The 20948-nt window shown below is 54.2% G+C and overlaps 3 protein-coding genes across 17 annotated transcripts in view; 2 read left to right on the top strand and 1 right to left on the bottom strand.

The window, feature by feature from the left end:
- The window catches only part of Ep400 (E1A binding protein p400), a 95902-nt gene extending 86222 nt beyond the window's left edge, over nucleotides 1-9680 (top strand). For all 13 annotated transcript variants that reach the window (XM_090320373.1, XM_090320385.1, XM_090320384.1 and 10 more), the window contains 6 exons: nucleotides 1151-1366; nucleotides 1956-2151; nucleotides 2457-2581; nucleotides 2795-2941; nucleotides 6721-6798; nucleotides 7411-9680. In XM_090320373.1, the coding sequence (XP_090176499.1) occupies nucleotides 1151-1366; nucleotides 1956-2151; nucleotides 2457-2581; nucleotides 2795-2941; nucleotides 6721-6798; nucleotides 7411-7683 (1035 nt within the window). In that variant the 3' untranslated portion in view covers nucleotides 7684-9680. The remainder of the gene's footprint in view (nucleotides 1-1150; nucleotides 1367-1955; nucleotides 2152-2456; nucleotides 2582-2794; nucleotides 2942-6720; nucleotides 6799-7410) is intronic.
- A 1255-nt stretch (nucleotides 9681-10935) lies between these two features.
- Nucleotides 10936-15357, bottom strand: Ddx51 (DEAD-box helicase 51). 3 transcript variants are annotated; one of them, XM_090319992.1, is made up of 15 exons: nucleotides 15051-15357; nucleotides 14811-14953; nucleotides 14190-14340; nucleotides 13780-13925; nucleotides 13608-13715; nucleotides 13362-13468; nucleotides 13100-13208; nucleotides 12871-13016; nucleotides 12592-12790; nucleotides 12407-12522; nucleotides 12216-12332; nucleotides 11961-12062; nucleotides 11753-11816; nucleotides 11530-11664; nucleotides 10936-11310 (listed from the first exon to the last, which is right to left on the bottom strand). In XM_090319992.1, the coding sequence occupies exons 1-15, from the start codon at nucleotides 15355-15357 to the stop codon at nucleotides 11284-11286; spliced, it is 1977 nt and encodes a 658-aa protein (XP_090176118.1). In that variant the 3' UTR covers nucleotides 10936-11283. The 3 variants fall into 3 exon arrangements, with proteins under 3 accessions (XP_090176118.1, XP_090176119.1, XP_090176120.1); XM_090319993.1 differs by having other exon boundaries at nucleotides 13358-13440; XM_090319994.1 differs by having other exon boundaries at nucleotides 13608-13679.
- A 97-nt stretch (nucleotides 15358-15454) lies between these two features.
- Nucleotides 15455-19902, top strand: Noc4l (nucleolar complex associated 4 homolog). Its single transcript, XM_090320616.1, has 15 exons — nucleotides 15455-15606; nucleotides 15689-15809; nucleotides 16177-16283; nucleotides 16881-16988; nucleotides 17230-17379; nucleotides 17459-17558; nucleotides 17669-17703; nucleotides 18132-18182; nucleotides 18264-18375; nucleotides 18585-18645; nucleotides 18858-18968; nucleotides 19084-19244; nucleotides 19378-19460; nucleotides 19568-19681; nucleotides 19761-19902. The coding sequence occupies exons 1-15, from the start codon at nucleotides 15478-15480 to the stop codon at nucleotides 19878-19880; spliced, it is 1563 nt and encodes a 520-aa protein (XP_090176742.1). The 5' UTR covers nucleotides 15455-15477; the 3' UTR covers nucleotides 19881-19902.
- Nucleotides 19903-20948: the final 1046 nt, after the last annotated feature.

The raw sequence follows: 20948 nt of genomic DNA, 5'->3' as shown, positions 1-20948 counted from the left end.
TTCCAGCCTCCTAAGTAACTAGGGGTGAGCCTCCAGCACCCAGCTCCAAGTGTATTTTGCCAAATTCTGGCAATTGCTTTTGGGTGGGAAATATGTTTTATTGTCTTTAATGCAACTTATTGGATCAAAGTTGATCCAGATAGGACTTAGATACTATTTTCCAAAAAATGCTTGAAGATTTTTCCATCGTGCTCTGAAGACCTTAATTCCTTTCTGTAGTGCTAAATTAGAGAGTTACCATGCTCAGGAATTCTGGGCCCGTTCGTGGGAAATTGTCTAGTAAGTAGTCTTAGGCTCTGACTCTATTCCATGCCAGAGTCTTCTGATATGCTTGGACACAGGCAGTGACAAACATGCTTCAAGAACCATTTCTCACCCTGCAGCTGCTAGGAGCCCTGCTTATCGGTTTGTTCACCTGGGTTCCTTTATCCTCCTCCCTACTCTCTCCATTCATTTAACAGTCATTTTCATTTCTCATATCCAAAAAGATAAGATAGCCGAGAACAACTTAGTATAAATTTTCTTCTGAAAAAGCCACTTAAGCTGAGGATGGATCTCAGTGGCATGTGCAAGGCCTTGGATTTGATTTCCAGCACCACAAGCGGACAGGAAGGGGAAAAAAAAAATCAAAGCCATTTATTTTTTAATTTAATTTTATTTTATTTTTACCAGTCCTGGGCTTGAGCTCAGGGCCTGAGCACTGTCCTTGGACTTTCTCAAGGCTAGAGCTCTACCACTTGAGCCTCAGCACCACTTCCAGCTTTTTTCTGTGTATGTGGTACCGAGGAATCGAACCCGGGTCTTCGTGCATGCTAGGCAAGCACTTTAACCACTAGGCCAAACTCCCGGTCCCGCCATTTATTTTTTTAAAAAATACTTTTGAGCTAAAAATATGAGGTTTATATTAATAAGTTCAACAGCTCCGTATTTAAAATGATTTGTGAGAGATAAAAATCTACAAAATTGGCTATGAACTTGCTGGTTTGATTTGTCAGAATCAACTAGTTTCCTTGATGAAATGCAGATTTCTAGTAAGTGGCCACTTTGCCATCAGAGAGATTTGTATCCGTGAGTACGCACCTTGTTACTTCATGGAGGGAGGCAAAGGAACAACTGAGTTGAAAGAGATTGTGCCTTATTTGGGTTTCAGGAGCACATCATCAAGATGCAGAAGCAAAAGATGCAGCTGCCACCACAGCCTCCACCACCACAGGCTCAGCCTGGACCACAGCCGCCAGCACAGGTGCAAGTGCAAGCCCCACAGCCCCCACAGCAGCAGAGCCCCCAGCTCACCACGGTCACGGCCCCACGACCTGGGGCTTTGCTCACCGGCACCACAGTGGCCAACCTCCAGGTGGCTCGGCTTGTAAGTCCTGGTAGATATGTTTGTTTTCAAAAACAGCAGCACCTCTGCATTTTAGTGGGATGCTGTTGATTGTCCTGCAGATACAGATGTCCTGGTAGGCTTAGAAGCGAGGTGAACTTTCCCCAGGCAGCTTCAAAACATAATCGAAGGAGAAGCATGCTCAGGTGCAGCATGGTAGACAACCAGTGGTCTTGGCTGTGGTCTTGGAGGGATGAGTGGGCGGGAGAGGTCAGGGGACGGGGTACACGCAGGGCCTGATTGGGTTAACTAGTGAGGTGCAGAGAGGTTGGTGTGTAGAAGTGAGACTATGGCAGCCAGGCTGACGAGCCTGGCTATTAGGTGAATCCTGTCCTCTGGCATTGGTTAATGGCAGGCAAAGAAGCCTGGCCAGCCTCATGACTCCTTATTTTCTATAGCATGTAGGTTTTCCCTCCCCCCCCCACCCCGCCCAGTGACACTGCCACCTTGTAACTTTGTTATTAATCGTTGTACAGTTTTCATGGCGGCTTCATGTCTTGTTGAGAAATGTTGAAAGTGATATGAATTTTTTTCCTTTTTTTTTTTTTTTTTTCTTTTTTCTACCATTTAGACTCGGGTTCCCACTTCTCAGCTTCAAGCACAAGGGCAGATGCAAACACAGACCCCACAGCCAGCTCAGGTAGCCTTGGCGAAGCCTCCAGTGGTGTCTGTCCCCGCAGCTGTCGTGTCCTCGCCTGGGGTCACAACCCTGCCCATGAATGTCGCAGGCATCAGCGTGGCAATTGGGCAGCCTCAGAAAGCAGCAGGTGCTTGTCCTCATGGGCCGGGTACCCCTCTGGTCCTGACAACCCTCCACCCCCACTCGTAGGACTACTGTCATTTAGTTAAACCTCCCACAGAGATTTCCAGGGCCTAGGTTTTTTCCCAAATTAGCATTCTGACATTATCCCAGCCTCTATTTCACTCTCTGATTCCTAAAGCTATCTTAAGTGTAGTTGGGCTGGTGTTGGCTGTCTTAGTGCAGTTCCACAGCTCGTCATTTCCTGTTTGGAGGGAGTTCAGTTTAGCAGAGCCTCCCTGGGCCTGACTCCTGACAAAGTTGCTCTTGCAGGGCAGACCGTCGTGGCCCAGCCTGTGCATGTCCAGCAGCTGCTGAAGCTCAAGCAGCAGGCTGTGCAGCAGCAGAAAGCCATCCAGCCACAAGTTGCCCAAGGCCAGACTTCCGTCCAGCAGAAGGTATGGGCCTCTGCACAGAGTCTCACCTGTGTGCACCTCTGTGGTGGGGAGGGGTCCTCAGCATATGGCTACGCGGGTTCAAGGATTTGAACTGAAGGCCTGTGTGTGCTTGGCTTGTGTAATACCGCTGAGGTATACCTTTATACCTCTGGCCTCTCTACCTGGCTCTGATCCACTGTGGCTCTGATCCACTGTCTTTGCTCTTTTCTTCAGCTAACTGCACAACAGATTGCTGCTCAGAGCCCACAACAGAAGGTGGCATATGCTGCCCAGCCAGCCCTTAAAACCCAGTTTTTGACTACACCCATATCACAGGCCCAGAAACTGGCTGGGACTCAGCAAGTACAGACCCAAATCCAGGTGAGTAAGAGCAGGGTTTGTATCTGCAATGCAGGCTGTGAATGCGGCGGGGAGCGGGGAGGGAGTATTCTGTAAGGGGTCCAGACAGGGGAGCCTCCAAGTCCGTAGGTGACACATTGGTGCCCTGTGGCATGTGTAGGGGTGGCTCATCCTGTTGGTGCTAGCTGACTGGCTGGTCTTTAAGTATGTTTGTGAGTCACGTGTCACTTGTGTATGTGCAGGGTGGTAAAGGGAGGCATGGCTCATCCAGCTGGTTTGTCATCCCCTCTGGGCCTTGGCGCTGTCCCTGAACTCTTCAGTTCAAGGCTAATACCACTTTGAGCCATCGCGCCACTTGCGTTTTTCTGGTGGTTCTGGTGGTTAATTGGAGATAAGTGTCACGCTGCTTCTAGGCTCAGCATCTGAGCATGTCTTTATCTGGAAAGTGGGAAGGACATTGGTCTCTAGGTGTTCGTGTTTCTGGGAACTGAGGAGAGTCCAGTGTCTTAGTTCAGCAACCTTCAGAGCCCCTCCCAGAGGTGCCATAGTTCACCACCAGGCTGGACATTGCTTGTCCTAGTGACTTGTCACTGCGTGGGTGCTCTGCTCACCTACTGGTATCCAGATGTGGTCGGGTACTGAAGGGTTCCAGTCTTTTCCATTCTGACCAGAGTTCTGGTGAGGCAAGATGGCCAAAGACAACTCTTTCATCTCATGGGGTTGTCTTCCACAGCTGACTGGGTTTGCTCTCACATCTTGAATCATCCAGGAGGTAAACTGTGTGTATAATAAGAGAGAAGGGTTCAGTTCAGTTTATTAAAAACTGAGTTCTGGGGCCAGGAGTTTGGCCTAGTGGTAGAGTGCCCGCCTAGCATGCACGAAGACCCAGGCTCAATTCCTCGGTACCACATACATAGAAAAAAACCAGAAGTGGTGCTGTGGCTCAGATGGTAGAGGGCTGGCCTTGAGAAAACCCAAGGACAGTGCTCAGGCCCTGAGCCCAAGCCCAAGGCTGGGGGAAAAAACAAAAACAACTTGACTTTTTCATGTCCTGTCTTATGTTCACACCTGCCCAATTTCCATTACTTTAGTTTGGCAAATGACACCTGGCCTCTGGCAGGCACATTCCTTTATTCTATCCTTTCTCAGCATTGTCCTCACTCTTGGTGGTTCTTCACACTTTCATATTTAATTATGGAGTCAGTTGAGGAAGTTTATAGACAAGTTCATCAACTGTTGGAATTGTTAGAATTGCATTGGTGTGATGGAGCGTTGACACTAGCATAATACTAGCTTCTGGTTCACCCATCTCTCTGGTTACTTAATTAAGCCTTCTTCAGTGCTTTTAGGCTCCTTCTTTTAACATTTTTCATGAAGGTCTTATAAATTTATTTTCCTTCCTTCCTTCCTTCCTTCCTTCTTTCCTTCCTTCCTTCTTTCCTTCCTTCCTTCCTTCCTTCCTTCCTTCCTTCCTTCCTTCCTTCCTTCCTTCCTTCCTTCCTTCCTTCCTTCCTTCCTTCCTTCCGGCATGGGGCTTGAACTCTAGGCCTGGGCACTGCCTCTGAGCTCTTTAGCTCAAGGCTTACCACCCTACCCCATGAGCCACATCACCACTTCTGGTTTTCTAGTGTTAATTGGAGATAAGAGTCTCTCAGATTTTTTTAGTGCCCGGGCTGGCTTTGAACCATGATCCTCAGATCTCAGTCTCAGAGTAGCTAGGATTACAGGCATGAGCCAGCACTCTTGGCTTGAGTAATCAGTTTCGCGCGCGTGCTCGCGCTCTCTCTCTCTCTCTCTCTCTCTCTCTCTCTCTCTCTCTCTCTCTCTCTCTCTCTCTCTCTCTCACTCTCTCCCTCCCTCCCTCCCTCCCTCCTTCCCTTTCTTCCCCTCCTCCCCTTCCCCCCCACCCTCTCTCTCTTTCTGTCGTGGGGTTTGGATTCTGGGCCTGGGTGCTGTCCCTGAGCTCTTCAGCTCAAGGCTATCTCCCTACCCCTTGAGCCACAACACCACTTCTGGTTTTCTAATGGTTAAGAGATGAGAGTGTCATGGTTTTTAATGCCCGAGCTGGCTTTGAACCGCAGTCCTCGGATCTCAGCCTCTTAGGATTACAGGCATGAGCCACCTCACCTGGCAGTTTTTAATTTCCCATCTTCTATTGTGGCTGTTACTACATTGTAATCTGCAGCCCTGCTAGATGATTATCATTTGAATAGTTTACATAGTCCTTGTTGGTGAATAGTAGGAAAAAGAGCCTCACAGACTTTCCTGCCTGGGCTGTGTTTGAACTTCAGTCCTCAGATCTCAGCCCCTGAGTAACTAGAATTATAGGTATGAGCCACAGTGCCTGGTTGGCAGTGTTTTTGTTTGCTTGCTTGTTGTTTTGTTTTTCAAAGTCTTGCTATATGACCTCGGCTGCCCTTGAACTTTCCTCCGCCTCCCAGGTGCTAGCTGGGATTCTAGGTGTGCACAAACACCCTGTCTGGGCCAGAACAGGTTTGTTTTTTTTTTTCTTTAAAGCATTGTTTAGAGAACATGGCTTAATAAATGGTAAAGGGCTTGTGAATTCAATTCCCAATACTGCCCAAAATGGTTTTTTTCCTTGTTTGTAACACAAAACGAGAAATAAGTTCTAAGTGGCCAGTTAGGAAGGTGCTCGGGTCTGGACTCCACCCTGCCATTGTCCCAAAGCTCACCCAATGGGTTTTTAAACGGTACCAGAGGGCCGGGAGTTTGGCCTAGTGGTACAGTGCCTGCCTGGCGTCCACAAAGACCCGGGATCGATTCCTTGGTACCACATGCGTAGAAAAGCTGTCTCCATTAAATTACCACAGAAGCTCAAAGTGGAGCTGTGGTTCAAAATAGTACAGTAGTAGTCTTGAGCAAAAAGAAGGTCAGGGACAAAGCCCAGGCCTTATTTTCCCTACACAAAAGAGCTTTTTTTTCTCAGTATAACGAAAATTGAAATCCTGTGTGTATTCAATAGTAAATAGACAAATTTTTTTTTATTTCCACTTGAAGAGTTATATTTCGTATAAAAGTTTACAAATGACAGTTTTTATTTTGATTTTTTCAGTGTAAAAAAGTTGCCTTGATGGCAGATTATGATGTAATGCTAATTGCTTGTAGGGTAGGTAAATATGTCAGTATTGAAACCTAATCTCTAGCTGCCGTCTTGTAGATATGAACGAATGTTCACCAGGCATGTATTTTGTATTTTGTTGCATTGTACACTGCAACTAATAAGCTAAGGAATCGACATATATTAGGTGCGTGTACTGTTTCTAAAAACCACAAACTAAGAATGATAAATTATCAATATAGTTTAGTATTTGCTCATTTTACTATACTCTTTTGTTATATATAGGTAGGGAAGTCATAGGGATTATAAATTCAATTTGAGTAAAGTTTAAAACTATGTATTTTATGATAAAGGGCCTTTAACTTAAGATGGCCAAAGCACTGATATTATATATTTGCTGTAAAGAGAATTATAAGAGTTTTATTTTTCTAATATTAAAAGTTACTTAATAAAGACTTGTTTCCATTAACTTGAAAAAAAAAATAGTAGAGTAGTAGTCTTGAGCAAAAAGAAGGTCAGGTTCAAAGCCCAGGCCCCCAAGCCTCAAGGACCAACACGCACACACACAAAAAGAATCGTAAGGGAACCAGATGCTCGCACATATAATCTTAGCTACTTGAGAGGCAAAGATTGATCCCCTTCTCCCTTCCCCCCCCAAAAAAATGGCAAAGAAAGAGAAAAAGTTCTTGACTTCTGTGTTTACTTCCTTGCTTTATCAAAGGTTGCAAAACTTCCTCAAGTTGTCCAGCAGCAAACACCTGTGGCTAGCATCCAGCAGGTCGCCTCCGCTTCTCAGCAGGTAGGGTGTGGACAGATATCATGGCCTAAGCAGACACCGAGACTTTCAATGAACTGGACACTCAATTTTGATAGCATTTCTGGTTTTTTATCCTGACTGAAGACTTACTTTTGATTTTCATAATGCATACAAAAGCCTTGGCTCTGGGGGAGGAAGCTGACACCCTTACTAGGGAGAACTGTCAACAGGGGATTCCAGCGCACACCGCTGGTGGGTCCCTGCAACCAGGCTACTCTCTCCCAGAGTTCTAGGAGGGTAACCCTAAAGAACTGCTGTGGTGTAGGCCTGGGACGTGGATATGCTGGCTGGAGGCAATGGAGCTGTCCCCAAGGCTTTTTCCTATTTTTATTTGTGGTGTAAAATGTGGCTGTGTGCAATAACACTTTAGAGCAGGGTTTTTCCCCCCTAACATTTTACTTCGTTCAAGAAGATAGATTGAACCTGAGCCTCCTGACCCTGCCCTGCCCTTCTTCCCTGTAGTTAGTAGAGCACTACTGGTTCCCTGGTCTGCTCTGTTAGGAGCCAGAGTTGAGGTGATCTGATGGTTCTCACTGTCAGAGCAGTGGGCTGGACAGGGCGTGCTCTGGTGACATGTCCCCTTCCCCCCTTCAGGCTTCTCCACAGACCGTGACGCTCACACAGGCGGCCACGGCAGGACAGCAGGTGCAGGTGATTCCAGCGGTGACTGCCACAGCCCAGGTGGTGCAGCAGAAGCTCATACAGCAGCAGGTGGTGACCACAGCCTCGGCCCCACTTCAGACCCCCGGGGGTCCAAGCCCAGCACAGGTCCCCGCCAGCTCCGACAGCCCGAGCCAGCAGCCCAAGCTGCAGATGAGAGTCCCTGCCGTGAGATTAAAGACACCCACCAAACCTCCATGCCAGTAGGAAGGAGTGCGAGAGTGGCCTCTGCATGGGAGCACCATGCCATTTCTGGTGCTGGCAGCACTCCGTAAGTGGGACAGCACTGGACAGCCACGTTCTCTTTCGTGTGCGACACTACAGGGAGAATGGGCCTTTCTGTGTTTGTGACAAGTTGAAAAATGACAGTGGAGATGTTTCTTTCACCTTTTAGTTTTCCTCCAAGGCAGTGGTGCTTGTTTTGAAAGCCATGTAGTTTCTGTTAGTACACAGTATTGAGCACATTCCAGAAGCCATCAGGCATGTGCGGTGAAGTCATAAAATAGATTCTACCTGCCTGGCCTCTGGCCCTGTCTGCTGTGGTTGGGTAGAAGACTTGGCCTCCTACTCAAGGACTGATGACAGAAGATGGCCTGCGACTGGCTCTGCGCTCCATCGACACCACTGTGGATGTCCTGCCCTCGCAGCCTGTGGGTTCATGTCCACAGGAAATACTTAGTACTCCTACCCAAGCACAGCTGGCATCATCCCAGCTCGCATGGAAATGCCCTGTGACTGGATTTCCATTTCCAAGAACGGCCAATGTGGCTCCTGGCCCTGCCACATTGGTGGTGGCTTTCATTTGAAGCAGCTTTGGGTGCTGTGGCCATCTCTGTTACAGCCATGTGTCCCCATGGAACTGTTGTGAATCTCCTGCCACACGTGTTGTTGGGTTGTAGACATCATACAGTACGTGGCAGTAAGACTGCTCCGTGGGATCTGGGAAGCTAGGCCATGCTGCTGGCCTGGCCTGGCCTGGCACGTGTCTGTCCACACATTCAGAGGGACCCGTGGAGCCAGCATGCCCTTCAACGTCCGTTGCATGGCAGCAGCACACTCGTGGTTCTGCTGGTCAGCTGGAGTGCCCGCTGTGCTGCAGGGGCAGGCCTGAGCTGAGCTGAGGCCAGCAGTGGCTCTTCTCCTTGCTATTTGCACCAGAGGGAAAGGTCCACATCCAGCAACACATGCGTTAGGCTTGTGTTCCATCCATGTGGCTCCATTGAAGCTTTACAGTTGTATCTGCTATTCCCAAGTCCACACTCGTGTAGGCCAGAATGTGGTGGCATTTTCAAAAGCCCACCCGAAATTTACTTTTGAGTTATTGATGTGACGTGGAAAAAGGTACAAGCCAAGTGTTGAAAACCCAGAAGAGACTGAACATCAGTTGTGTCACCCTGAGCACTGTTTGCTCACAGCAGTGCTTGGTCCTCTCCTGGTATGTGCTGTGCCAGGGAGCACGACCTTCCCAGGACCCCACGCTCTTCAGATCTGGTTCCCGGGAACAATGTCTGCACCATACTCATCTCTTTGTCCCTCCCACCCTGTTGGTGGCCTTTTCTCAGAAGTCAAAGGCTGCATCACTTATTTATTACAGCAGGCCCTAGATGGAACCAACCACCGAAGTTGTCTGCAAATACGGAATCACAAGGCAGACTTGGGGTTCAGAGGACTTGAGGGTTGGCCTCTTGCCCCCCCCCCCATGCTTCAGCAGGCCCAGTGTACAGTACAGACTTGCTGTCACGTAACCTGGTGACATCAAGCAGCTCCCACCTACCCGAGTGAGCTTGTTCTTCCTGAGCTCCCTTCTCCCACCAAGGCTGGGGAGAAGCTTGCTGAGAAGGAACTCTGAGTTCAAGGAAGCATCATATAGTCTTCTCACAGATTCATACTTAAGAGTATGCATGAGGTTTACCCAATCAGTCTTAAAGCAAAAGGAAGGCGGGTTCTTTAAAGCTCCTCCAGGGTGAGACAAGTATGAAGTATGGGACAAGCAGATGGCCAGCAGGCCAGGGGCTTCTTCCTTTGTGCAGTTGTTACTCTTGGTCACTTTGTAACCATTTAGCGGTTGTGTTTCAGAATATAAGGAACAGGTCTGAATTGTAAATACTTTGTAAACACAAGCATTTGTACTTGAAGAGTAGGATTTTAAAGGGTACTGATGTTGTACCAAACAAAAGGCATAATAAAGTGCCCTCTTTTTTATACTTGTGTGTGATCTGTAATAATAAGATTCTTGACCTGGCCCACACGCTGGTGGCTCATGCCTATAATCCTAGCTACTAAGGCAGCTGGAATCTGAAGATTGTGGTTCAAAGCCATCCTGGGCAGAAAAGTCCATGAGTTAACTGCAGTCTCCAGAAAACTGCCATAGAACCAGAAATGCAGCTGTGTAAGAGTGCTAGCCTTGAGCATAAAAGCTCAGATTGCTGTAGGACCAGCACCAGAAAGAAATCATTTCTCATACAAATGCATCAAGTACTAATAATGGTAGCAACTCCCTTCTATGAATGTCAAGCAGTTAGCTACTCTTGTTAAGTATCCCATGCACCTTTTTTTAGTGGCAGTTCTAGGATTTGAACTTAGGGTCTTGGCGCTGTCCCTGAGCCTTAGTGCTCAAAGCTAGCACTTTACCACTTTGGGCCACAGCTCCATTTCTAGCTTTCTAGTAGTTAATTGGGGATAAGGACCCCCACTCACTTTGCTGCTGGGGCTGGCTTTGACCCTCAATCCTCAGATCTGTCTCATGAGTAGCTAGGATTAGACCCGAGCCAGCTGGTCCAGGCCAGTTTGCTTTGAAGTCACCTACTCAAATGGAAAGCCAATCCATACAGGAAGAGTCCTGGAGCTTGGGAAGAGGGTATGGAGTGCTATGAGCCTGACCGGGAGTGGGGAGTGACATTAGCCTACATCTAGGGCAAACGGGAAGGTTCCAGATGGTTAGGAGGAAGGGAAAGTTGAGGCAGCAATATAGCCCCAAAGGAGTCTGGGATTGAGGCTAGCTCTGATCTTCGGCCTGAGGCAGGAGAATGGCTAGAACCCTCCCCACATCCAGGCCTACCTACCAGGACCTATGGTTGGAGCTTTTCTGCTTAGGCGGGGGTGTTGCAGGGGGCAACTGGAGCCTCCTACAATAGATGTCCAGTCTGGGGCCGGGAGTTTGGCCTAGTGGTTAAAGTGCTTGCCTAGCATGCATGAAAACTCGGGTTCGATTCCTTGGTACCACATACATAGAAAAAAGCCAGAAGTGGTGCTGAGGCTCAAATGGTAGAGCTCTAGCTTTGAGAAAGTCCAAGGACAGTGCTCAGGCCCTGAGCTCAAGCCCAGAACTGGCAAAAAAAAAAAAAAAAAAAAAAGATGTCCAGTCCAGTCTGTTCTGGGGCCATGGGAACCTAAAAATATGGCAGAGAGGGCTCTGCCGCTAACATTTCTCTGTACTGTCTACACAAACGAAATTAGTTTAAAAAAAAAAACAACTTTAATATATAAAACGCCTCTAACAAATGAAGTTGTCCTGGGACCCCTGCCACAATGAAAGGCCTTTGAGTTCAGCCTCCCCTTCCTGAGTCTAATCCCCATCCCTTTCACGTGTCCTGTCCAACCTTCAGTCTCACTGGAGTGTATTTCTAGAGACCACACAAATCCCAGTGACATGCTCGCAGGCTCTGCCCTACACAACGGAGACAGTGAGGCAGGACGGGGGCTGTCCACACTGGCTGCTTCCATAGGAATTCCATCTTCTCACACAGCACCCAGTGCTCAGGACAGGTATCGGCTAACTTCTGCAGGAGGGTCCCTCCGGTCCCCTGTCTAGACAGACTTGGACTTGTGCTCTTCCTGCAGGAGGTAGAGGAGGTGTCAGTGCCCTGTCCCTGCTGTCTGCAGGCACAGCCTCGCTCCCAAGGACAAGCAGCAGAGCGGGCTCAGACCTGCTGGAGAACTCGAAGGTTCACATGGGCACTGGAGGACGCACATCCTCGGGAATGCGTGCTGATGTCTGCTGGAGAGCCTGAGGCTCGGCTAGTGGGGCCCCATCCCTGGCCTAGCAGTCCTCACCTTGACAGTCCTCTCCAGCTGGGACAGGGCCTCCTTGTACTGAGGAACGAGAGGCTGCAAGAGCTCACTGGGGATCTCATGACGGGTCAGCTCAGGCACCCCAGCTTCTGCCAGCATGCGAAGGAACTTCTTCTCCTGTAAGGAGAGGGTCTCAAGTGCCAGTTGCAGAGCCCAAGTATCACAGCCCTCCCCACAGAGTCCTCTGAGGCCCGCACAGCCTTACCTGCACCTTCAGGAGCAGAGTGAAGGCTTGTCCAGTTTTCCCAGCTCGGGCTGTTCTCCCAACTCTGAAATCAAACACGGCTGTCTCCAGACGGTGGCCCCGACCCTCAGGACCCTCAGAGCGGACAGGACAGCTCCTTTCCCAGCCTCACAGAGCACTTGGGCACATACTAGCTCTGAATCCCCAGGGCCACTGTGGCGGCTCTCACCTGTGTACGTAGGTCCTCAAGTACTGGGGCGCATCGTAGTTGACGACCAGATCCACGCCCTGCACGTCGATGCCTCGAGCAGTGGCATCTGTGCTGATGAGGCTGGTGGAATAGAGCTCTGAGGACTCCGCTGGCCAGGAGTGTGACACCCATATTTAAGCCCACCCTTCCTTAAAGAAAACAAGAAGCTCCAGGCCTTGAAATCAGTGGGGCACAGGGGGCCCAATTTCTAAAAGCAAGCACCCAAGTACTCACAGCTGGATCTTGCCCTGCTCAAACTGCTTCAATATCTTCTTCCTCTGGCCAGGCCCATAGCAGGAGGAAAACTCAGCCACGCTCATGCCCCCAAAAGCTTGTATTAACAGGAAAAGCCTGGAAGAGAAGATGGAGTTAAGTGGTGCCAGGATCCCATTCTGCCTTGACATACATGCCCTAGCTGAGCTTACCTGTGGGCATTCTCTCGAGAATTGGTGAAGCAGAGGGTCCTGGAGATGCCCATCCTGAGTGCCAGGTGCAGGACTGCAAGTGGCTTGGAGCTGAGTCTGCACGGCACGTAGTGGTGCTGTGGGAAATAATAGGGGTTAGGCAGGAGCCTGGGGCCTGGCACCACCCACCACAAGTGTTGACTCACCCGGAGCCCTGTGGGGAAGGTGTACTTCCCCTCAGAAGCCCTGTCCGTTGTGACTTCTCCATCTTTGGGGCCCTTTTGCACCAGGCCTGTGGAGAAAAGCCGGGGCTGATAGAGGCCAAGCCGCTGCAGCTTCTCAGGATTCTGCGTCAGGGTGGCCGAGAACAGCAACTTCTGCAGAGGCATCTGAGGGTAGCATGTGCTGGAAGGCAAGGGGAATGCTGTCAGCACTGAGAGAAGGGGAGAAGGGGGACAGCATGCATTCAGGCACAGACAGGATACCTGTGGGCAGTTACAGCTTGGGCCTGCCTTCTCTGGAGCAGGACACAGGGGTCTGTAGGGCCCTTGCTGTGGAAAGCTGCTGCCAGCACCCGTGGCAGCCAAGATTGGTGCATGCTGTCAATCATTCGGTCGGCCTCATCAATTACCTTTGGAAGGCAGGAGCCAGAGTTAGCTGGGACCTTTGCTGAGGCTGGCTCCACTCAGGGCCCAGGCTCTCAGGCTACGTTACCAGGAAGCGGAGCTGCTGCAGGCTGAATCCTGGAGTCTGATCAATGTGGTCCACCAGCCGGCCAGGTGTGGCCACCACAATGTCAGCCAGGCAGCGGAAGCCATCTGCCCTACAGATCAGAATAGAAGGAAACTGCTTCTAGGGCTTTCTAGTAAGCCAAGTATGACCTGCACCATACACAACAGACATCCCACTCCAACCCCAGGAATCCACCAAGTACATTCAGGGCCCTTCTGGAAAAGCTTGCCACTCATATACCTACACCTTCTGAACAAGGCTCTCTTGCTCCTTGGCCAGTGACTTCTGTCCAGTAACCAGGGCAACACGAAGAGATGTGGCGTCTGTGTAAATGTTGAACACTTTGCTCACCTACAAGAGGTCTCTGTCACTGGCCAGGGTAAGTGCTGGCCCTGCCTTGAACTCCAGGGTAGACTGCCCAGGGACTGAGGTCTACATATGTCCAGCGGGGCAGCTGGGAGTGCACACCTGGGGCTGTGGTTTGATATACCTGCTGGGCCAATTCTTTGGTGGGCAGCACAACCAGGGCACGGATGTGGCAAACCACGCGATGCAGAAGGGCCTGGAGGGAAGGAGGGAGGGAAGGAGAGAGGGTCACCTGCATAAGCAGAGTTGGCTCCCTGCTGCCACAGTGGGCAAGCAAAGAGAACCCTAATGCTCACCTGTACCACCGGGATGACAAAGGCCAGAGTCTTCCCGCTGCCAGTTGGGGCAGAAACACAAAGGTCACTGGGCTGGTATCCTCCTCTCCCCACCAGAAACCCACCAGCTGTGTTCTCTAGGATGGCTGGAATCACAGTTGCCTGGACTGGACAATAGAAGGCAAAAGACCAACCTGGTCACGTTTACAGCAGGACCAATTCCCTACCCAGGGAACCATTTGCTCGAAGACAGCACTAAGGGCACAGGAGGAGCTGGCTTGAGAAGGCCAAATGTTCACCCCAAGAGCTCAAGCTGCAGGACACCAAAGCACACTTGATGTTTCATATAGCAGAGGCTTCTGCCCCGTGGCCCTCAGCCTGAGAAAGGCTGCTCGAGGAGTGTTCCCTGCCCAGCTGCAGGGCTGAAGCACCTGGAAAGTAGGAGGAGATGCCATGTGCCCTCAGCTGTTTCTGCAGGTCAGGGTGCACCTCAGGGATGGCCTCCAGTGGAGTGAGATCCTCCGTGACATTCTTCCTGACACAGCTTGGTTCAGCCAGCCACAGGGGCAGGAAAGGCTGGACCTACCCCAAAAGACGAGAGACCAAGAGAATTCTACCAGTGAGGGGAATGGAGTGGGCAGGAGCCAGAGAAGTCAAGCAGATAGGCTGGCAGCCCTAAGAGGGCGCCGACCAGCCTGTCCTCAGTCCTCCACACTTCACATTTCCACCACACTTTTCAACTGTATTCCGACAACCTAAACAGGTAACAGCAGAAGGCAGCAGACCCCACCCTAAGCACGTCCACAGGCTGTCCCAGGACCCCAGAAAAAGCCACACTTAAAATGACACCCCCCCCCTTTGGCAACGCTGTTGGCAGCAAGAGTTGTCCTGCCTCCCACCTGGTACCCTGTGGGTCTGTCTTAACCAACTCGCCCCACCGCACCCCGGCGCCCTGGTTCGCTCTTTCAAGCCTCCTTTCTCCAGCCACCGCCAGCGCGCCTGACCTATTAGCAAACCTTGCTAAATAAAGACAAGGCGCAGAAGCAGCTCACCTTGGGCGTCTTCCTTTTGGCGAAGCCTCCCAGCACCGGGCCGGGTCCCGGAGGCCCTGGCGTGTCTTGCGGGGACCGCCCGTCTAGGGCCGCCTGGGCCTCGTTGGGCTCGCAGCGCGCCCCCGGCGTCGTCTCTCTGCGACCTGCGAGGCAGACAGGGCCCGGCCGGTGTCATCCCGCCGCTGGCCCCGGGGGAGGTGTCATCCCGCCCTGGCCCCCAGCCGGAATCGGCCGGCCGACCTGCGCCGGCGTCCTCGCCGTCCGCTTTCCGCCGCTTCGCCCGAGGCGCGTCCGGGCTCTCGGGTGCCGAGCCGCTTCTCCGCCGCCGCCGGGGCCGCCGGGGCCGCCGCCGGGGCCGCCGGGCCGCAGCCTCCGGGGCCCCCGCTGGGGTCTCGGGCTCTCGCCGCCGCTGCTGCTGCCGCTCGCGAGCCCGGCACTGCAGCCGCTCGAGCAGCGCACGGGCCCGGGGGTGTCCTCCAGACTCCGCCTCGGCCTCCGGCGGCCCCGCACCGAGCCCCGAGTACCGGGCGACGTGAAACAGCGCCATGCCGCCGGGGCGCGCCGCTCCCGTCCGGCGCAGGACGATGGCGTCATCCCGGCGTGCCGCGGGCGCGCGCGGCGCGCCGGGATGACGTCACGGGCGCGCCGGACTCGGCCTGGCGGCGGCATGGAGCGCAAGCAGGAGCGGGAGCCGGGCGCGGCGGACGCGCGCCGGGCGCTGGGCGGCCTGCTGCAGGCGGTGCTGGCGAGCCGCGCCGCCGCCAACTCTGTGTTCGACATCCTGGCCGTCCTGCAGGTGCGCCGGCCGCGGCTCTCCGGCGGGGCGGCGCGGGGCCTCCTCCCCCGGCCGGGCCGCCCTGACCCGCCTCTCTTTGCAGTCTGAGGACGCGGAGGAGATCCAGGAAGCCGTGCGCACGTGCGGCAGACTCTTCGCGGCCTTGCTGGAGCGGAGAGAACTGTTCGTGGGCCCGCTGCCCCCTGAGGACACGGTCCGCGCAGGTAAGGGTCCCGCGGCAGGCGGGGTCCGCGCGGGACGAGCGACCCGAGGCCCGGCGTGCAGCCTGGCGGAGGCCCGCGGGGCTGGCTGTCATCGCCGAGCAACTTCTCTCCCCGTGCTTTGCGCCACACCCAAGTCTCACTTGCAGTGGATCATGTGCCCGTTCTGGGACCTTCCAGGCCCTGGGCACCGTGAGAGGAGGGGAGATTGGCTGGTGCACTGTAGGAGGGCACCTGGTGCCTGTTTCCAGGGCTTAGGGCCTGGCTGGCAACCGTGGGGGTCTGAAGACTGGTTCCCATGTGCGGGGACCACAGACGCCTGCCTGGCATCTGTGAGCATCAGGTCAGATGGCCCCAATTCTGTCTCCAGGGTCCCGGGGAGCCATGTGTAAGTACAAGGTGTGGATGAGACACCGCTATCACAGCTGTTGTAATCGCCTGCAGGAGCTGCTTGCCCATCCTGCCTTCCAGGTCAAGGTGAGGCTCCAGGTCACGTGGTCCTCTGCCCCACTTAGAGCTCTCTTCAGTGCAGAGGGGGGGTTGTGGATTTGGATAGCTCTTTCCATACAGGTAATGGAGCCTCCTCTGTAGACCCAGGCCCCATCTCATGACCTCATATGTGGCTGTTCCACTTTAGGGTCCCTTAAGGTGTAGCGTTTGTACTTGTGGCTCTGAAACTGTCCTGATCCCTGCTCGGCCTGGGTCACTGTTCTGGCTCTCCATGCTTGAGTCTTGGCTCAGTGTATGAAGTTGACAGTGACATTCCCATGACCGACCATGAGGGGAACAGTCCAGTAGCCCCTCCCACAGGTAGCTCGTGCCCAGATGCCACTGCAAATTTTGCACCTAGTCACGGTACCCTCAGCTGCGCCTCATGTTGGGATGCACAAGACCAGACAGACTGTGGGTAGAGATAGTACAGAACACGATATGGCAGGGTGGGTATTTTCCTTCTCTTGCCTCATAGCCTAACCCTGGGCCCAGCTGTAAGGGGTCCCCAGACTGAGGTGTGCTGAGGGGCAGGGTGCACATGGAGGGTGAGGTGTCATGGCTTCTCCATCTTGTGCTTCACAGGAGCTGGCCCTCCAGACACTCATGAAGTTTGTGCAGCTGGAAGGAGCACAGCCCTTGGAGAAGGCCCAGTGGGAAGGCCACTACCTGTTCCCCCACAGTCTCTTCAGGGTGAGCCTGCTTTGGTGGGGTGCCGGATGGGTCTGGGCGTGGGCTGCCTGAGCCTGTGGCTGGGGGCTGGAATATTCTCGCCCCATCTTGCCCTGGGTGTCGAGTGACACTGAATACCTGCAGGTCTCTTGAGAGGTGGGGTATGTGGCAGCACCCTTGGTGGTGGGGGCTCAGCAGGGCCTGGTGCTCAGCACGGGCTCCGCGGTGGTGGGGAAGGTCCTCACTGCATCCCTGCTCCTAGGCGGTGGTAGGAGGCCTCCTCTCTTCCGAGGAGGACCAGAGCCTGCTCATCTCTCAGTTCTGCCAGTACCTGGAACATGATGATATCCGTTACCACACAATGCAGGCGGCTGCGGCCATCACAGCTAGAGTTACCACCCAGCAACCTGAGGTGAGCAGCTAGGTCGCGTCACCTGCCCCTCACACCTCAGCGAGGCAGGCCAGCGGCACTCAGGCCACGCTTCCCACAGGCTTCCCTCAGCTTTTGGAACAATGCATTCTCACTGCTGTCTGCTGTGAGCCTGCCCTGCCAGGACAGTGAGGTCACCAACTTCTATGTGAGGCACACAGGCAAGTTTCCTGGGCAGGGCACAGGGAGGGAATGCAGAGCACTGACTGCTCCGACAGCCTGGCTGCTTTGCCTCCTCTGACATGCCGGTAAACACGTCTCATTCTTACAGAGCGATCAGACAAGTGGAAGGTCACTCATTTGAAGGTGAGATACTTCTGGAGGCTTAATTGGTCTTCTTGGGCATACACAGCTTCCCATTCCTGGGTAGAAAGAGCCCCAGAGAGATAGGCTGTGATGTGTGCCTGGCTACTTTGTGACCAACATCAGGCTTGAGCTCATGTGCCCTCTGCCCACAAGGAATGTCTTTGTCCTTTGTAATAAGGCTCTTGAGCCCGTGGGCCCAGGTCTGGTGCTGTACTGAGTCTCCTTAGCCTGCAGGCTCAGGTCTGGTGCTGTACTGAGTCTCCTTAGCCAGCAGCCAGCAGGCCCAGTTCTGGTTCTGCTGGTCTGGCCTGAGGCTCCCGACTGTATGTGGATGGGAAAGAGGACAGACAAGCCCCCAGCTCCACTCCCAGGCTGGGGAAGGGCGGGTGTGGGCAGGAGGGAGTGAGTGTAGCCCTGTCTCTTTGCAGGAGCATAGGAAGGCATTCCAGGCCATGTGGCTCTGCTTCCTCAAGCACAAGGTAGGGTCTGGTGGAACCTGGGCTGGGGCTGAGGTCTGGAAGGGGCGGCCACCACACCCTGCCTTCCTGCGGTCTTTCCAGCTGCCTCTCAGCCTGTACAAGAAGGTGCTTGTTGTTATGCATGACTCCATCCTGCCCCACCTGGCCCAGCCCACTCTCATGATCGACTTCCTCACCAGTGCCTGTGACGTGGGTAAGCACGGAGGGCCATGTCTCCTAACCCGCCACAGCTTGAGGCTGGGCTCTTCCTTTGTTGCCTGTAGCTTCATGGCAAGGCCTGGGGGGCCGGGGTCCTCGCGCTGTGCAAATGAGGGGCCTGCTCCAGTTGCTGTCCTTCCAGGCCACGGGAGTGGGTAGGGCAGGAACCCGTTCAGTCAGCATCCCACGTCTGTGTGTCTGCAGGGGGAGCCATCAGCCTCCTGGCCTTGAACGGACTTTTTATCCTGATCCACAAGCACAACCTGTGAGTGTCGGTGTGGGGCTGGGCTTCCTGTTCCCTGGCCCTGCCCTTCTCACCTCTCTCCCAGGACCGTTGGCCTGGAACACAGTCGGGGTGTGGGGGGGCCTGGGGGCTGCTGAGGGGAGGAGCGGGAGGAGGAGCTGAAGCACTGGCTCCCTGGGGTGTGGTCTGTCCCCCTGCCTGGCTCCCTCATGTGGCTCCTGTGCCTCCCTCAGGGAATACCCTGACTTCTACCGGAAGCTCTATGGCCTTCTGGATCCATCCATCTTCCACGTCAAGTACCGGGCCCGCTTCTTCCACCTGGCTGACCTCTTCCTGTCATCGTCGTAAGCATTGGGGAAGACGAGGGCCAGGGCCGCCCGGGCTGCTGTGGGGGGCCTGGATGGGGCGGCAGCCTTGGCATGGTGGCCCTGAGGTCTCCCACTCTGTCACCCCGTCAAGCCACCTCCCTGCCTACCTGGTAGCTGCCTTTGCCAAGCGCCTGGCCCGCCTCGCTCTGACCGCACCCCCCGAGGCCCTACTTATGGTCCTGCCCTTCATTTGCAACCTGTTGCGCAGACACCCTTCCTGCAGGGTCCTGGTGCACCGCCCTCAAGGCCTCGGTGAGTCCGCCTGAGCAGACCCCACTCCAGTGAGCGCTCTGGTAAACACCAGGGAGTGTGGCCAGGGCCTTGTAAGCCGGGCTGGGCAGCCCCGTGGAGGACAGACAACAGGGGCCCTGGGTCTTGTTCCTAGAACTGGATGCTGACCCCTATGACCCCGAGGAGGGGGACCCGGCCAGGAGCCACGCCCTGGAGAGCTGCCTGTGGGAGCTGCAGGTGAGAGGGCTGGATGCGTCCCAAGGGCTCCGCCCCACCACCACCCCATCTGTGCACCTGGCCGGTGTGGCATGGCCTTACTAATGGCCCTGTGTCCTGTCCCCCAGACGCTCCAGCAGCACTACCACCCCGAGGTGTCCAAAGCTGCCAGTGTCATCAACCAGGTGCTGTCCGTTCCTGAGGTCAGCCTCGCCCCCCTCCTAGAGCTCACGGCCTATGAGGTATGCGGGCTGCGGGTGCCGCGGGCTGAGTGGGGCCGTGGGCTGCGGCCTGCCAGCTCAGGACACCGGTCCCCTACAGATCTTTGAGCGGGACCTGAAGAAGGAGGGGCCGGAGTCGGTCCCTCTGGAGTTCATCCCCACCCAGGGCCTGCTGGGCCGACAGGACGACCTCTGTGGCCAGCTCTTCACCATCAGCTGACCCCGGCCACGCTTTCATCCCCCCAAAATAAAATGTATGGTTTTCAGAAGAGAATGTCATGGAGAGCGGTGGTCTCGGGGGAGTCTGGGTTTCTTAAGCTGGTCTGCAGCCCTGACAGGCGGGCAGGGGCTGAGTCCTCAGCTTTCCCCGTAGCCTGCACGGGTTCTCAGCCTCCCGAGTAGCTGGGACTGTACACGTGAGCCACCAGTGCTTGGCCCAGCAATTTTAGAAGAAAAGACGCCTTCCTTCCTTTTGCTCACCACCACGTGTCTAGAGGGGGCTGCCAGCTCCAGATGGCCTCATCAAAGCCCGGGAGGGTCCAGCTCTGCGAGCCCGGGGCCATGCCGGGGGGTGCCTGTGACCTCCACATCAGTGGCCCCGAATGCAGTCAGGAGGCCTTGTGCTTCCCGGGCGGCCCTCAGCCCTCCTTGTGGCCAATGGGACAGGGCAGCTTGAGGGAAGGCCCAGGCCTGGAGCCTGGGTGCTGTGGCCCGTGGCAGGGGCGGCGACCACAACAACTGCCCTGCTGGGATGACTTGAGCTTCACTTCAAACGCGGTAGCAGCCGGGCTGCGTCCTGGTGGTGGGAGGCACAGACCAGGACACAGCTGCCTCCAGAGGACCAGGCCCACAGTGCTCCGCCTTCAGGCAGCAAGAACGACACCCACTTTTCTCTGAGCAGAAAATAGACTCTGGCCCTCTGTCCGTCACCTTCACATAACCAAACTCAATCCCTCTGGCTCACGTGGCTGTGGAGTGCCTACAGAGCTGCCCCAAGCCCCCTCTCCCTGCCCTCCCCCGCTCCCACCAGCCAGGGCTTCCTGATTGTTGCCACCTTGGCACCACCCTGGCAGATGGAGGCACAACAGACCTATTGGTTACTCGTTTTGTTTGCTTGGGGGGGGCGGACACTGCACATTAGCCATTAGTGCGTTGCTGGCCATGCAGAGCGGGCAGCAGGGCCTAGCAGATCGTCTGTTCTCTAGGTCATGGGCGCACACAGACGTCCTCACGCATCTGTGCCTCGGAGCGGGGCCGTCGTGGATGGATCTGCAAGCTCTGTCACTGA

The sequence above is a fragment of the Megascapheus bottae genome, chromosome 28 (assembly GCF_031878675.1).
Source record: "Megascapheus bottae isolate mThoBot1 chromosome 28, mThoBot2.hap1, whole genome shotgun sequence".
NCBI lineage: Eukaryota > Metazoa > Chordata > Mammalia > Rodentia > Geomyidae > Megascapheus > Megascapheus bottae.
The sequence above is the reverse complement of the archived record's forward strand: the minus strand, read 5'-3'. Positions and strand labels throughout refer to the sequence as shown.

Coding starts and splice junctions, on each gene's coding strand:
- Ddx51 (XM_090319992.1), bottom strand. CDS start 15,357: ATGGCGCTGTTTCACGTCGCCCGGTACTCGGGGCTCGGTGCGGGGCCG. Junction 14,954..15,050: donor CGGCGAGGACGCCGGCGCAG/GTCGGCCGGCCG, acceptor TCTGCCTCGCAG/GTCGCAGAGAGACGACGCCG. Junction 11,665..11,752: donor CTCTGCTCCTGAAGGTGCAG/GTAAGGCTGTGC, acceptor CTCTCCTTACAG/GAGAAGAAGTTCCTTCGCAT.
- Noc4l (XM_090320616.1), top strand. CDS start 15,478: ATGGAGCGCAAGCAGGAGCGGGAGCCGGGCGCGGCGGACGCGCGCCGG. Junction 16,284..16,880: donor ATCCTGCCTTCCAGGTCAAG/GTGAGGCTCCAG, acceptor TGTGCTTCACAG/GAGCTGGCCCTCCAGACACT. Junction 18,183..18,263: donor TCTGCTTCCTCAAGCACAAG/GTAGGGTCTGGT, acceptor CGGTCTTTCCAG/CTGCCTCTCAGCCTGTACAA.